Raw genomic sequence first — 17,612 nt, 5'->3', positions numbered from 1 at the left:
TGGAAGCAAATTCCATTAAGAATAGTGACTGTGCTTCTCACTATCTCTCTGAATCCCAGTTCTGTGGAAGTTACCTTTGCATTCCTTTGCCTCAGTCCAGAGCAGCAAAAGTTAATACTGATTCAAACTGTCTCACAAACACCACCCCAGTGTGATGTCAGAAGTTTTCTATTTGAAGTGACCTCACAAAGTGTTCTCATGTTGTCAAATAAAATGAACACTTGTACAATCATTAGTTAGCATATTGCCTGTAGGCAAAACATTCACAAAAAGAACACTGGAGGGTTTTGTTTCAGATCTTTATCCCTACAGATAATGTGTCATTATCCTATGGCAGAATACTTGTCCTGATGGAATATATCTCAGTGTTTACTGTTGGTTTACCTTGAGCAAAATAAGTAGGTCTTGATACTGTTCTAATGCAAAGGAAAACTAATGTTCCAAAGGGTTGTGTATAAGATGATGAGAGGATAACCAGAGGCTTTTTCCCAGGGCTGAAGTGGCTAGCATAAGGGGCATAGTTTTAAGATGCTTGAAAGTAGGTACAGGAGCGATGTCAGAGGTAAGTTTTTCACACAGAGTGGTGGGTGCGTGGAATGCACTGCCAGCGACAGTGGTGGAGGTGGATACAATAGGGTCTTTTAAGAGACTCTTAGATAGGTACATGGAGTTTAGTAAAATAGAGGCTATGGGGGAGGGAAATTCTAGGCAGTTTCTAGAGTAGATTACATTGTGGGCTGAAGGGTCGGTAATGTGTTGTAAATTTCTACGTTCTATGTTCTATGGGTTCACTTTGGCCAGTGAGCAGTTAAGATTCCTGCTTAATGATATAATACAGTTTTAAACTTAGCAGGTTAATATGTATTTGTACACTGGTAAAGTGACAGGCCTGTTTATATCACTGTCTTGAATTATTCTCTGTGGGGCATGACAGATATAGATTAAGGTAGGTTAAATTAGTTTTATTCGTCACATGTATATTGAAAGAGCAGTGAAATGCCTCATTTTGCGCCCACGACCAACACTGTGCAAGGATTGTGCTAGAGGCAGACCACAAGTGTCGACATGCTTCTTGCTCCGACATAGCCTGCCCACACCTCGCTAATCCTAACTGTACGTCTTTGGAACGTGGGAGGAAACCAGAGCACCCAGAGGAAACTCACATGGTCACGAAGAGAATATAGAAACTCCTTACAGACAGTGGTGGAAATCAAAACCCAATCGGTGATTCCTGGCACTCTAAAGCCATTGCACTAACCACCTCATATTATGGATTCTTATGCAGATATAAGACAATTTGTCTCCATAACCAAGGATGGGTATCAACACTAATTCACCTAACCCGTGAGTTCAAGTCCCGGATGGCTTACATTAACTATGATCAAGCTTTCCAAGCAGAAAGTAAAAATAATAAGATGCCAAGAAACTAACTTGTAGCAGTAGTTGGCTTTGTGGGCATAAAATCGACACATGGCCCCATCATCAGGAGGAAGACCACCTGTGAAGCCTGTTGGGGACAGGTTGTAACGTCCAATTCTAACATAATCATCATTCTCCTTGGGGACTCCAGGTTCAATGGAAACCTTGTCACCTGCAGCAATGGGAAAACAAGACATTTAAGGCACAATATAGCTGATGTGAACATTCCATGCAGGCTTTAAGTACTTGTGGTCTAGTGTGAACTACTTACACTTCAAGTTCAAGTTTATTGTCATTTCAACCCTATATATATATAAACTGCCAAACGAAAACAACAATCCTCCGGACACAGTCACACACAACTCCAAAAGTAATATTACTACAAATATATTTAAAAGTAATATAAACGAGAGATTCTGCAGACGCTGGAGGTCCAGAGCGACACACACAAAATGCTGGAGGAACTCAGCAGGCCAGGCGGCATCTGTGGAAGTGAATAAACAGTTGACATTTCAAGACTGAAGAAGGGTCTCAGCCCAAAATGTCAACTATTTATTCACTTCCATAGATTCTTCCTGACCTGCTGAGTTCCTCCAGCATTTGTGTGTGTAATAAATAATAAGGTGCATTTACAACACAAGTTATAAAGTAACAGCGTAATGCTACTGCCGGTTCATAAGTGATGAGACCTGGATGGTGGCCAGGAGTTCAGTACTCTTATGGCCTGCAGGAAGAAGCTGTTTCCCATCCTAACAATCATTGTCCTAATGCTACGATACCTCCTGCCTGCTGGTGGGGTGGTGGTGGGGGGGTTCAAAGACATCATTGGACAGACGGGAAGGATAACTGACAATGCTAAGGGCCCTGTGTACGCTCCTGGTTGGGTGGAAGAGAGACCCTGATGATCCTGATAGTGGGACTGTTACAGGGCTAGCAATCTAAGTGGAGTGGAGACATCAGTTCAAAAGGATGAGAACCAGAATTGTCAGGCTGGGTGAGACTAACACCCTGCTGTCACCCAGCACCCCACGCCCCCTGTCCCCACATCCCAACTTACAGACACACTCTCATTCTACATGGGTCACTTTTCATCTTTTATTGTTGCTGTTTCACATATTTATACAACTGCTTGTTTTATTATAGTAGTGTCAGGAACATTATACAGTCTTAGATAAACGTGCACCTTGCACATTATGTCAACCTCTCCATCTTAAGGCAATGCCTCTCAGGACTCATGCTAATATTTTGTGACTGTATGTGCTGGATTGTAACTATATGTGCTGTGACTCCAGAGGAACGACAGTTTTTTTAGCTATATATATCTGTATGGTTGAATGATAATAAACTTCATTTGAACTTGAAATTGCACCTTGGCAGTGAAGAAATGTGAATTCAGTTCATTAACAGAGGGGGAAAGGAGGGGTAATGTTCTCTCCAGTGCCTCAAAACCACATTGCCACATCAAGGACTGGTCCAAGCAATTAGCTCCAATCTGCTGAAAAGTTTGTATGGACTGATCGAGAACCGATGGGGGAAAAAGGCTGTGACAGGTGAAGCATCACTGAATAGTTTTCCACAATGCTGACTAGAGGGCACTGAGGTTGGAAGGTGCTGTTTAGCAGATCTGCCAAAGAGCAAACCCCAGAAACAGCAGCTCATATTCTGCCTGGGTAATCTACAACTTAGCAGCATGAACAATGAACTCTCCAAACTTCCTGTAAACTCCCCCTTTCTCTGGTTCCTTCTCCCTCTCCTCCTACATCTATCCTAGACTCTCATTATCCTGTTTCTTTCCACTCCACCATCCACTCCATCTGCCCATCACCCTCACAATGTTCCTGACCTCACTCATTTGGTTCCTTGCTCCATCTTTCTCTCCTCTCAGATTCAATCAACTGCAGCCCTTTGTTGCCTCCACATACACCTCCCGCTTTTACCACTCTTTCCTCCTGCTTCTGCTTCTCAGCACTCCTCTTACCTGCATCCACCTATCACCCACTAGCCCTTCCTTCCCACTTTTGAAATGGCTGCTGCACCCTCTATCAGTGACTCCAGACAAACGGTCTAAACTTAAAACGTTGACTATCATAGCCATAGCACAGGAACAAGCCCACTGGCCCATCTAGTCCATGCCGAATTATTCTTCTGCCTAGACCCATTGTCCGCATGTGGACCATAGTCCTCCATATCCCTCCCCTCCGTGTACTTCTCCGAACTTCTCTTAAATGGTGAAATCTCTCCATAGATACTGCCTAACTTGAGTTCCTCCAGCAGCTTCTGTGTTGTTACAATGGACCCTGGTCCGTATGTGAGCGACCAACAAAGTCTTAGGTTTAGACTCAGAAACAAACATGCATTGCATAGCGGTGACAGCTGGTCGTGCATGAAAGTCCTTGGGAATATTTGACCCAGAGAGGATTGCCAGTGCCAATCTAATCTTATAAACAGCCTTATAAGCAATGTGTGAATAAATACATGCTAGAATCCCTAAACATTTTATGCTACATGGTCAAGTACTGCCTTGGAAGTTAATTGGTAGTCACTCGCACTCTACATCTCAAATTCAGTTCCTTTGCAACAAACACGTAACATGCTGAAGATAATTCATGGAAGGGAATAAATGGTAAACGTTTCAGGTTGAAACCCTTTATCAGGACCTTTGTATCTGGGACAAAGTTGCATTGAGGTCTGGAGTATTGTAGTACTGACAGAATCCAGTTAATACCAACGCTGTGGCAGTACTGTAACAGCTGATGTCCTCGAAGTGCGGGCGTGCGATGATGTTCGAGTGAGGTCTAGGATTTCCTTTATGATGGAGAAGGTGCTCATCAAGTCTCAGAATCAGTTTTATTATCACTGTCTTATATGATATGAAACTTGCTTTGTGGCAGCAGAACTGCGCAAAGATATAAAATCAGCTTAATTACAAAATAACTGCAAAAAATAAGGACTAATGAGATAGTGTTCAAGGATTTATGGACCATCTAGAAAATTGATGGCGGAGGGAAAGAAGTCATTCCTAAAACATTGAGTATGTATCTCCAGGCTCCTGTACCTCCTCCTCTTCCTGATGTAGTAATGACAAGAGGGCATGTCCCGAATGGTGATGATCCTTCTTGACGTGCTGTCTCTTGTTGGTGTGCTCAGTGGTGGGAGGGTTGTGCCTGTGATGGAGAATTTATGTTTACTTGCTGTGCTGAGATTTGAACTCAGGTCTTCTATCCTGATCTAGTCTGGGTCAGGGCAGGAATGTCAAACGCCAGAGGGCATGCTTTGAAGGCTGGGTGGGGAAGTATAAAGGTGATGTGAGAGACGAGTTGTTTTTTTATGCAGAGAGTGGTAGGTGTCTGGAATGGATTACCAGGTCAGTTTAAAATATTTTAGATAGACACACGACTATGAAGGGAATAGAATGATATACATAGGAGGACACTTAGTATAAATTGGCACCTCAAGATTGGGATAACACCATGGGCTGAATGGCCTTTCCACTGCTGAGCTTCTTGACAAGAAGCTCAGAGACCTTGGCCTTCACCCTGCCTTGTGTAGCTGGATCCTAGACTTCCCATCAGATTGCTGGCAGGTGGTAAGAATGGGCTCCCTCACCTCTGCCCCTCTGATCCTCAACACAGATGCCCCTCAGGGCTGCCCTAAGCCCCTTCCTTTACTTGCTGTATACCTGCGACTTAGTCCTGGGTATGACTCTAAACTGCAACCGGTGATGAGGCTCTGATTGGGGACTTTCAGAGCTTTGGGGAAAGTGGAGTTACCCCTTAGTCATTCATTGCTCCCAGGGCCGCTCTGACCCGGAACAGTAGCACCTGCAAGGGTTCCTTCTCAGGATACGAGTGAAGGCCAACGGCAGACCTGGCAGGTTCAGTAACTGAACTTATGACAAAGAAGGCGGATGAGCTAGGACCTCAAATGCCAACGGCTATAGTACAGACGGATGAACATTTGGGAAGAGAAATGGCGATTTCTTTAGTTCGCCCAACAGAAGGCAATAGCAAACCACCGTTGTTAGATACTAGGTTTCCTAGAATCTATTTGCTAAGAAAACCATGGTCAAACTCTCAAAATGTATCACACAGCAACACCGTCAAAAGGATTTTCAAGACAATTCTGAAGACGCTTCGCTGGGTAGGGTTGATTCTGGGCAGCTGGGGATCCCCAACCATCATTAAGCTACTGCTCATAATATTCAAGTAACACAAAAGAAAATTATTGCCACTTGGAATGTAAGAACCCTATATCAAGCAGGAAGATTGGACAATGTGATAAATGAAATGGAAAGACTAAAGATTAACATCATGGGAATTAGCGAAGTTCATTGGATAGGTGCTGGAACATGTCAGAATGGAAATAAAACACTAATTTATTCTTGTGGAACATCCCATACGAATGGAGTGGGAATTCTTATGGATGAAAACATGGCAAAAAGTGTTTTAGGACATTGGGCAATATCAGAAAGAGTGCTCCTTGTTGGATTCTGAGGACAACCATTTGATTTAGCAATTACGCAGGTATATGCACTAACAACAGATGGAACAAATGAGGATATAGATAAATTCTATGAAGAGCTTGAACAAACAAAGAATGGATGCAAATCTCAAGATATTGTTATTGTCATGGGAGATCTAAATGCTAAAGTAGGACAAGGTACTGATGGAAATACCATAGGAAAATTTGGACTAGGGGAAAGAAATGAAAGAGACGAGAAATGGGTAGAATGGTGCAAGATGAATAATCAGGTCATTACGAATACCTACTTTAAAAACCATCCAAGATGCTTGTGGACCTGGAAAAGTCCAGGTGATAACACTAGAAATCAAATTGACTTTATTACTATAAACCAAAGATTTAGAAACTCAGTGACTCAATGCAAAACCTATCCAGGAGCAGACTGTAATAGTGACCATAACCCAGTAGTATGTCATGTAAAAGTAAAACTTAAAAAACTAAAGAAGCAAAAATCTGAACAATCCCTTGACAACCCACAATTAATTAAAGAAAACATAAGACAAAAATTTACAATTGAAGTATGAAATAGATTTCGAAGTCTAGAAATAGAATCTGTTGAAGATGATAGCAATCATGTAGAAATGAAGTTTAACTCTCTAAAGGATGCCTTGGTAGAATCAGCAAAGTCAGTGATTCCTAAAAAAGAAAAGAGCACAAGGAATAAATGGATGACAGAGAAAATCAAAAATCAAGAAGAAAGGAGATGGAAGAACGAAAATCCTATAGAATATAAGTCCTTAGATAAAAAAAGTTAAAAGCTTATGTCAAAAAGCCAAAGAAGAATGGTTAAACAAGGAATGTGAGCAAGTAGAAAGAATCCCTATTACTGATCCAAAAAGTTTACATCAACAAATCAAGAATATCACTGGTAAAAAGCTCCTCTGTTCTTCAGGTGGATGTTTGAAAGCAAAGGACGGTACCATTATCATGGAAAAAGATGAGACGATGAGGAAGCAGTGTGCATGTGGCAAAATCTGCAAGAACGATCGCGGCTTGAAGATCCACCAAGCGAGGATGAAGTGTTTGGTGGGAGCAGGAGCAGCACAACGCGCAGGTGTCCAACCTGGTGAGACGAAGGAGGGGCCAGGTCTGGAGTCACCCCATAGTGCCCGGAACCTCCAAGTGTTGCAAACTAATCTCTCTAACATGAAGTCTAACAGGAGGCAGATCAAATGGCCTGTAGCTAACATGATTTCACTGTGGAAGCAGTTTGATGAAGATGTTAACCAAATTCTGGAGGCAACAGCGAAGGGAGGAGTTGATAGGAAGTTGCAAGCCATGACAACAATTATTGTCAGTATCACAGCTGAATGGTTCGGAGAACAGAAGAAGGAAGGCTCCAAAACATCTTACTTGAAGAACCAAAGAGCATTGAGGATCCACAACATCAGGCAGGAGATGAAAGTGCTGAAGTCTCAATACAAGGAGGCAGGAGAAGAGGAGCGCATTGGCTTGGCCCAGCTGATGTGCATACTACGAAAGAAGATCAGGGTCCTCCGCCGGGCAGAGTGGCATCGGGGGCGGCGTTGTGAAAGGGCCCGAAAACATGCTGCCTTTATCACCAACCCCTTCAAGTTCACCAAGGAGTTGCTGGGGGAGAAGCGCAGTGGGAAACTGGCCTGTTCGCAGGAAGACATAGACCAACATCTGAAGAAGATATATAATGATCCTGAAAGAGAGCAGGAGTTGGGAGAGTGCGACATCCTAATAGACCCACCTGAACCGGATGTGCAGTTCGACATGTCAGAGCTGCAGCTAAAGGAAGTCAGAGAGGTCGTCCGCAAAGCAAGGGCAAGCTCGGCTCCAGGACCAAGCAACACCTCGTACAAAGTGTACAAGAACTGCCCCAAACTCCTGCTGCGTCTGTGGAAGATCCTGAGAACCTTCTGGAGAAGGAGGAAGATCCCAGAACAGTGGAGAGTGGCTGAAGGGGTGTGGATCCCGAAGGAGGAAAATGCCACCCAGATAGATCAGTTTCGCATCATCTCCCTGCTGTGTGTCGAGGCGAAGATCTTCTTCAGTGCAGTTTCTAACCGGCTGTGCACCTACCTAGCAGAGAACACCTATATTGATACATCAGTCCAGAAGGGTGGCATTTCAGGGATGCCGGGCTGTCTGGAGCATATCGGTGTGGTGACATAGCTCATCAGGGAGGCCAGAGAGAACAAGGGCAACCTGTCAGTGTTGTGGCTCGACCTGGCAAATGCATATGGCTCCATTCCGCACAAGCTGGTGCAGCTCACACTCACCAAATATCACGTCCCCAGCAGAATCAGAGACCTTATCACTGATTATTACAGCAACTTCAGGATGAGGGTCTCTTCAGGAGCAATTACATCAACCTGGCACAAGGTGGAGGTCAGCATCATCACAGGGTGCACTACCTCAGTGACACTGCTCTCCCCAGCCATGAACATGCTCACTAAGTCTGCTGAACCAGAGTGCAGAGGGCCCAGAATGAATTCCGCTCAATGGCAACCACCTATCAGGGCATTCATGGATGACCTCACAGTCACCACAGAATCAGTCCCAGGCTGCCGGAGGATTCTTCAAGGGCTCGAAAAGCTGGTGGAGTGGGCCCGGATGCGTTTCAAACCTGCCAAGTCAAGATCGATGGTGCTGAGGAAAGGGAAGGTGGAGAACAAGTTCCGGTTCAGCATCGCAGGCACAGCCATCCCAACCATCACAGAAAAGCCAGTCAAGAGCTTAGGCAAAGTTTTTGACAGCTCTTTAAGGGACACGACATTCATTCAGGCGACCTGCACCCAGTTGGATGGCTGGCTGAAATCTGTGGACAAGTCTGGCCTACCGGGGAAGTTTAAAGCCTGGGTGTATCAGCATGGCATTCTTCCCAGAATCCTGTGGCCCCTCCTCGTCTATGCAGTTCCATCTCAACAGTCGAAACCTTAAAGAGGAAGGTTAGCAACCACCTCAGGAGATGGCGGGGGCTGCCAAAGAGCCTGAGCAGCATCGCACTCTATAGACACCACAACAAACTGCAACTGCACTTCAAATCCTTGGAGGAAGAATTCAAGGTAACAAGAGCCAGAGAAGTGCTACAGTATAGGGACTCAAGTGACCCGAAGGTGGCTAGAGCAGGGATCCAAGTGAAGATTGGCAGGAAGTGGAGGGCAGGGGAAGCTGTTCAGGAAGCAGAGGCGAGGCTGCGTCACAGGAGGCTGGTGGGAGTGGTCACATGAGGCCGAGCTGGGCTAGGATCCTTTCCAACTCCCCAAATGGACACCAGAGGGAAGGAAAGGCGTCGTCTAGTTCAGGAGGAGGTGAGAGCAGTAGTGGAGGAGATGAGAGCCTGCAAGGCGGTGGGAACGAAGCAACAGGGAGCTTGGACAAGATGGGAGAATGCGGTTGAGAGGAAAGTGATTTTGGCTGATCTTTGGAAAGCCGAACCACACCGCATCCAATTTCTCATCCAGGCAGTGTACGATGTGATTCCAAGCCCATCAAACCTGCACACATGGGGCAAGGCAGAATGATCTGCGTGCCCACTGTGCTCCAAGAGAGGAACCCTGGAGCACATCCTCAGTGGCTGCACAAGGGTACTTGGTGAGGGACGGTACAAGTGGAGGCACGATCAGGTCCTGAAGACCATCGCTGAAGCCGTCAGCTCAGGAGTTGAGTGGGCGAAGCGGTCCTGACCCTCCAAGCAGACCATTGCCTTTGTCAGAGCTGATGATTCCAGGAACATCACTGAAGGTGTGTCCAGAAGCATCAGTAGATGTATGTACACAGATTATAAACAGATGGACTGAGTATATTCAGGAATTGTTTGAAGATGATTGAGGCAAAAAAAAACAGAAATTAAGAAAAACATTAAGGGTCCAAGTATTTTAAAATCTGAAGTTCATAATGCAATAAATAAGATGAAGAAAGGAAAGGCAGCAGGTCCTGATGAGATAGTAATAGAACAAATTATCGCCCTTGAAGATTATGGAACTGAAACACTTACTGATTTAATCAATGACATTTATGAGGCTGGAATAATACCAGAAGAGATGAAGAAAATCAGTATTTATCACTCTTCCTAAGAAACCTGGAGCAATAGAATGTGAATTACACAGGACCATAAGTTTAATGAGTCATATCACCAGGATACTCCTAAGAATTTTGATGACGAGCTAAAAGTAAGATACAAGCTGAAATAGGTAGAGAACAATGTGGTTTTGTGAAAGACAAAGGTACAAGAAACGTAATATTGATGTTAAAGATACTATCAGAACGAGCTATTCAAATGCAAAAAGATTTGTTTGTTTTATTGACTACACAAAAGCATTTGATAAAGTGAAGCACAATAAGTTATTTGAAATATTACAGGAAACTCTAGATCTAGATTCGAAAGACCTCCGCCTAATCAGAAATCCGTACTGGGAACAAATTGCCACTGTAAGAATAGATGGAGAAGTGAGTCAGTTTATGAAAATCAAGAGAGGCATTAGACAAGGGTGTGTTTTCTCCCCTGATTTACTTAATGTGTACAGTGAATCAATATTACAAAAAATAAGAGACATCTTGGGAATCAAAGTTGGCAGTGAAAACATCAATAATTTCGGATATGCAGATGACACTGTGTTAATTGCAAGTACGGAGGAAGAACTACAAAACTTAATTGATATAGAATTATATCAGAAAATGCAAAAATGGGTCTATCTATCAATTGCAGAATGACAGAATGTATGGTGATATCCAAAAAGGAGGCGAATCCTATCTGCAGGCTGAGAATAAATGGGGAAGACATAAAAACAAGTACAGAGCTTTTGCTACTTAGGGAGCTGGGTGACATCAGATGGCAGGGGTGACATCAGATGGCAGGAGCGACATGAACATCAAAAGAAGAATAGGGATGGCAAAAGACACCTTTACGAGAATGAAGAGTATACTGACGAATACTAAACTAGACATGACAACCCGCCTCAGAGTACTGAAATGTTACATTTATCCAGTTATGTTATATGGCTCAGAATGTTGGACAATATCTAGTAACATGAGGAAACGAATTGGAGCAGCAGAGATGTGGTTTTTGAGGAGGATGCAAAGAATATCATGGATGAAATGAATATCTCACGAGGATGTCATGAACAGAGCAAACACAAAAAGAGAAATAATGTATGAGATCATGAAAAGGCAACGTAACTTCATTGGACATGTGATTACGAAAGAGGAGTTAGAATGCACAGTACTTATGGGAAAGACTGAAGGAAAGAAAGCAAGAGGAAGACAAAGACAAATGACGGAGACAGCAGCCAGAGAACTGGAAATGAATACCAATGAATTGATCCACTTGACCCGAAACAGGAGTATGTGGGCCACGGCAGTCAAAGCTCAAACTGGGCATGGCATCTGATGATGACGATGCTACCCGTGACTGTGTTGCCACCCAAAGTTCCAATATGCTAATTAAATTTGCTGATGATACTACACTGATTGGCCCATTCTCAAATAATAACGAGGCAGCCTATAGAGAAGAAGTCATCACCCTGACACAGTGGTGTCAGGAAAACAACCTCTTCCTCAATGTCACAAAAACAAAGGAGCTGGTTGTGGATTACAGGAGGAATGGAGACAGGCTAACCCCTATTGACATCAATGGATCTGGGGTTGAGAGGGTGAAAAGCTTTAAGTTCCTCGGCATCCACATCACCGAGGATCTCACGTGGTCTGTACATACCAGCTGTGTGGTGAAAAAGGCACAACAGTGCCTCTTTTACCTCAGACAATTGAAGAAATTTGGTATGGGCCCCCAAATCCTAAGAACTTTGTGCAGGGAAACAATTGAGAGCATCCTGACTGGCTGCATCACTGCCTGGTATGGGAACTGTACTTCCCTCAATCGCAGGACTCAGCAAAGAGTGGTGCAGCCAGCCCAGCGTATTTGTAGATGTGAACTTCCCACTATTCAGGACATTTACAAAGACGGGTGTGTAAAATAGGCCTGAAGGATCATTGGGGACCCGAGTCACCCCAACCACAAACTGCTCCAGCTGCTACAATCCGGGAAATGGTACCGCAGCATAAAAGCTAGGACCAACAGGCTCTGGGACAACTTCTTCCACCAGGCCAGCAGACTGATTAATTCATGCTGACACCATTGTATTTCTATGTTATATTGGCTCTCCTATTGTATATACTATAATATAAATTACTATAAATTGCACATTGTACATTTAGACAGAGATGTAACGTAAAGATTTTTACATGTATATGAAGAATGTAAGTAATAAAGTTAATTCAATTCAATTGTATTCTATGTTCAGTTTCTGCACTGCTATTCTTGTAAATTATTTGTTTCACCACCACACTCACCATGAACCTTCTGAGCTTCTGATGAGCCCCAGCTTAAACTATCTCTGTTTATAACCTGGGAATCTGCTGGGATTGTCTACTGTGTCCAGTAATCCGAATGCTATCTCCTTTACCTCCCAATGCACCTATTGTCTATTATCTCTACATTGGAGAGATCTGTAGTCAATTGGGGGACCACTTCGTTGAGCAACTCCGCTCCATCCGTCACATGCGGAACTTCCCAGTGGCCAAGCATTTTAATTCAAATTCCCATTCCCATTCCAACATGTCTGTTTGTGGCCTCCTCTTATGCCAAGACAAGGCCACCCTCAGGATGGAGAGCAACACCTTACATACCAACTGGGTGGTCTCCAATTTGGTGGCAAGAATATCAATTTCTCCTTTGGTTAATAAATTCCACCCACCCCCCCAACCTTTATTCCCCATGCTGACCTTCTACCTCTTCTCACCTTCCTATTACTTCCCCTGCCCCTCCCGGGTCTCCTCCTCCTTCTCTTTCTCCGATGGTTCACTCTCCTCTCCTATCAGATTCCTTCTTCTCTAGCCCTTGATCTTTCTCACCCAACTGGCTTCACCTATCACCTTTCAGCTAGCCTCCTTCCCCTCCCCCATCTTTTTATTCTGGCATCTTCTCCCTTCCTTCTCAGTCCTGAACAAGGACCTTGGCCCAGAACATTGACTGTTTATCCTTTCACATAGATCTGCATGATCTGTTGAGTTCCTCCAGCATTCTGTGTGCATTGCTTCTGTTTAAGTGCTGACATCATTCTGGAGAACCATTTCTCTGCCCTATTAAATGTGATTACATCCCTGTTGTATTGTGATAATAACAAGAATGCCTCATCTACCCGTCTTGCTCTCATCAGGATCTGCACCACAAGACCCAGTGGATGGCTTTATCTCAGATGGACTGCTAATATTTCCTAGTCTGATACTGACATGATCCAAACCTACTTCAAGATGAGAGATCTAAGGTGGGAAGGTAAGGACACCCAATATAGATGGGACTAGTTTTAACTCCATGGAAAGTCATCAGCCACTCAAGTGCACAAAATTTACCAACTCCAAAGGTGAGGCAAATTGTGGACATGTTCTGACTGACTTCTCCATCTCCAATTCTCATGACTCATATTTATGTTTGTTAATTTTTCCTCAGCCATCACCACCCCCCCGCCACCTGCAGCCTCCACCACTGCCATCCTTGATTTTCCAGTAGCCACTTGCTTGATCTTTGGCCAGTTGATCAATCTGAAGAAATCAGTCCTGTGGCACCCACCTCAAGCAATGTGACCCTCATGTAAGCTGACCCTTGCACTTTAGGAACCAGTGCTTGTTCATTTAATTAGTTTCATCCTTCGCCCTCCTGAGCTTATCCTGTTTGGTCAATAGAAATAATTCCTCTGTTCAGACCCAACTAGCCCCTCATTTACAGCACCTGATACAATTGCCGGCTAGAGATTATTTAGAAATGACAATTTTTCTGGTGTAAACAGAAGTCAGTTTAGCTTCTTCAGTCATAGGGCCTCAAACGACAGTGTTGCCTGATTATAGCAGTCAGGAGAGAGGCATCAGAGCTGGTACACTCCACCAGAAGCAGTGTGGCACAGTGTCCAGGCTGGAGTTGGTGCGAACACCCCCAGTGTTCGTTCGGCAGAAGACAAGCTCTCTTGTGGTCAACTGCAGATATCTGCGGCATTCAAATAGACTCAGGGCCTCAAGCCGCAGAACTGCATCGCGTAGTGAACGTGGGACCGCAGACATGATTTTTGCTGCGCGCCAACTCCAGGAAAAATGCCAGGAGCAACACAGCAACCTCTTCGTGACCTTTGTCAATCTAACCAAGGCTTTCGATACGGTCAGCAGAGAAGGCTTGTGGAAGATCATGGAGAAGTTTGGCTGCCCCAGCAAGTACATCACAATCATCCGGCAGTTCCACAACGGTATGATGGTGAAAGTTCTGGATGACGGCGACGAGTCGGAGGCCTTCCCAGTGACAAATGGCGTCAAACAAGGCTGCGTTCTTGTCCCGACTCTGTTCAGTATGGTATTCTCTGCCATGCTGACAGATGCCTTCTGTAACTACGAAGAAGGGATTCACGTCAGGTACAGGACTGACGGCAGGTTGTTCAGTCTTAGGCGCCTGCACGCAGTTACAAAGGTGTGAGAGACTGTCATCAGAGACTTGTTGTTTGCTGATGACTGCGCACTCAATGCCAGCACAGAGCAGGAGATGCAGCGTGAAATGGACTGCTTCTCACAAGCCTGCGACAACTTTGGTCTCACTATCAGCACCAAAAAGACCAAAGTTATGCACCAGCCTGCCCCAGGAAAGCCATACCAGGAGCCGCGCATCACGGTGAAGGGCCAGAACCTCCAGGCAGCCGACAACTTCACCTACCTGGGCAGCATACTCTCTCGCGCAGTGAACATTGACGCTGAGGTCAACAACAGGATTGCCAAAGCCAGCGCCGCCTTTGGGAGACTCCGTGAGAACGTCTGGGAGCGGAGAGGACTCAGCCTTACCACCAAGCTGAAGCTCTACTGTGCAGTGGTCCTTACCACCCTCCTTTACGCCAGCGAGACCTGTCTGTCTACAGCAGACACGCCAAACAGCTCAACCACTTTCACCTGAGCTGTCTCCGCAGACTCCTCCATATCAGGTGGCAGGACAAAGTCCCCGACACGGAAATCCTGGAACGAGCTGGGCTCTGCAGCGTCTACACCCTCCTGCTGAAAGCCCAAGCCAGGTGGGCTGGACGTGTGGTCAGAATGCCAGACAGCCGATTGCCTAAGCAGCTGCTGTACGGAGAACTGTGTCAGGGCAAGCGCTCAGTCGGGGGGCAGAAGAAACGTTACAAAGACTGCCTCAAAGCGTCCCTCAAAGGCCTGGGTGTCGACATCAACACGTGGGAGATGCTTGCCCTCGACCGTCCAGCTTGGCGCAGCAAGATCACCACAGGAGCCCGTACAGCTGAAGTCAGGCGCATCATCGAGGCGCAACGAAAGCGTGCTGTGCGCAAGGCCCGAGCAGCATCCACTGCCACGACAGCACCCACCCACTTGTGTCCCACATGTGGGCGAGCCTTCAGGGCCCGGATTGGCCTTATCAGTCACCTCCGGACCCACAGCCACCAATCTCCCATTTGACTTTGAAGCCATGGTCATCTTCGATTACGAAGGACGAACAACGTAACATAGTGTATTTTACTGATATCCTACATGTGTTTGCTATCTTGTACGTGCGAGGACTAGGTCTCAAGGCAGAATGGTTAAACAGCAATCAAACTTGAATTGAATTTATTTGTTTTAAATTTTGTTTGTAGGATGTGGACATTGCTTGACCTTTGGCCAGTCAATCAACCTGAAGAAATCAGTCCCGTGGCACCCATCTTAAGCAATGTGATCCTCATGTAAGCTGACCCTTGCATCTTAGGAACCAGTGCTTGTTCATTTAATTAGTTTTGTCCTTCCCTGATCTCCCCTACATCAAGGAAGCAATCATTTGTTTGTTACAAGAAGATTGCATTCATTGTCCATCCCTTCCTACCTTCATTTATAGCAAAGTTTTTCTAGCAAATGTATTGCTAGGCCAATTCTGGATGCACTAAAAATCAGATGTCTAGTGCTGCTTCTCCAGGAGTCAGATCTCCTTCTCAAGAATGAAATAAAACAAAGTGCTGAAGAACTCAGCGGGTCAGGCAGTATCTGTAGAGGGAAATGGACAATTGATGTTTCAGGTCCAGATCATTCACCTGGATCTGAAATGTTAACTGTCCATTTCCCTTCATGAATGCTGCCTAACCTTGAGTTCCTCCGGCAATTTGTCTTTCTTTTTGTTTCGGATTCCAGGACTTATAATATTTTGTGTCCCCCTTTTTCCAAGGACATTAGTTTGGCTTTATAGGGAAGATTAACCAGAATGAGCTGTAGACAGGTTGTAGGAATCAAAAACTGAGCGGTTAAGGTTTTCAGGATATGATAGGATTTGGTGGAGAAAACTTAGAGACAATGTTTTCACTTGTCCTTCTATGTTTTACCTTACAAGATGGCGCCACGTATGGTGACCGTGTTGCGCGCTCCATTCTAAATCAACAGTATACTAATTTCTACGATTTTCTTAACATTTTCTATTCAAGTAGCTGATAGTCGCATCATCAGATACAATAGACTGACCCCTCTGAACATCTGGGATCCTCTGCTTGCGCAATCGGTGCAATCTCTTACACCGCCACTATCTCGGAGGGAGTGCCAGGCGTGCAAATCGACCACCGCTCCTTAGCATATACCAGGCTAACGTTCAGTCCCTGGATAACAAGCTTTGTAAACTGAGAGCCAGAATCTCCTGTCAGCGGGAAACAAAGGAATGCAACGTTTTGTGCTTCGTGTTGACCTGGCTGATGGAGGAGATACCGGATCATGCCATCGAGCCCTCTGGGTTCTCCCTGTTCCGGGCGGACAGGTCAAAAACCTCACTGGGAAGAGTGAAGGAGGAGGGGTATGCTTCATGATCAACAATGCTTGGTACAACCCCCAGAATGTGCATGCACTCAAATCCTTTTGTTCCCCGGATCTGGAATACCTGGTGCTACTATGCAGACCCTACTGGCTGCTTAGAGAGTTCACGGCTGTTACCATCACAGCAGCGTACATTCCACCATATGCTGATACTGACCTGGCTCTCAAGGAACAGTATGAGACCATCAACACGCTGGAGACTGCACACTCAGAGACTGCCTTCATCATCGTTGGTGACTTTAATCGAGCATTGCTGATGAAAGTCTCTCAGAAGTTTTGTCAGCACATCCAGGTGAGCACTCATGGAGATAAGATACTTGACCACTGCAACACTCCCTTCCCCAACACTTATAAAGATCTCCTTCGCCCAGCTTTTGGAAAATCAAATCACTCTTCGATCCTGCTTCTGCTGATGTACAAGCAGAAGCTGAAACAAGAGGCGACCAAAGTTAAAACGGTCCGCTGTTGGTCCGACCAATCGGCCTCCATGTTGCAGGACTGCTTCGATGACGTCAACTGGAATGTCTTCCATGATGAGGATGTCTCCAAGTTCACAGATGGAGTCACGTGATTCATCCAGAAGTGCATCGACGATGTTGTCCCCCAGAAGTCAGTCAGGGTCTTTCCGAACCAGAAGCCCTGGATCAATAGTTCTGTGCGAGCAGCACTTACAGCGTGACATCGAGCTTACGTCGCTGGCAGTCAGCTAGAGCTCAAGAAAAGCAGCCATGATCGGCACAAAGCTATCAAGGCTGCGAAACAACAATATAGGGAGAAGAATGAGTCAAGATTCACAACGAATAGCATATGTGACTTGTGGCGAGGGCTACATACTATCG

General features: G+C 45.2%; 1 protein-coding gene across 2 annotated transcripts in view; it reads right to left on the bottom strand.

Moving 5' to 3' along the window:
- The window catches only part of LOC140212140 (sorbitol dehydrogenase-like), a 74,315-nt gene that overhangs the window by 27,653 nt on the left and 29,050 nt on the right, over nucleotides 1-17,612 (bottom strand). For both annotated transcript variants that reach the window (XM_072282748.1, XM_072282749.1), the window contains exon 4: nucleotides 1,432-1,591. In XM_072282748.1, coding sequence (XP_072138849.1) covers nucleotides 1,432-1,591 — 160 coding nt within the window. The remainder of the gene's footprint in view (nucleotides 1-1,431; nucleotides 1,592-17,612) is intronic.

Source organism: Mobula birostris, chromosome 18, assembly GCF_030028105.1.
Source record: "Mobula birostris isolate sMobBir1 chromosome 18, sMobBir1.hap1, whole genome shotgun sequence".
Taxonomy (NCBI): domain Eukaryota; kingdom Metazoa; phylum Chordata; class Chondrichthyes; order Myliobatiformes; family Myliobatidae; genus Mobula; species Mobula birostris.
This window is presented reverse-complemented; position numbering and strand designations above follow the sequence as displayed.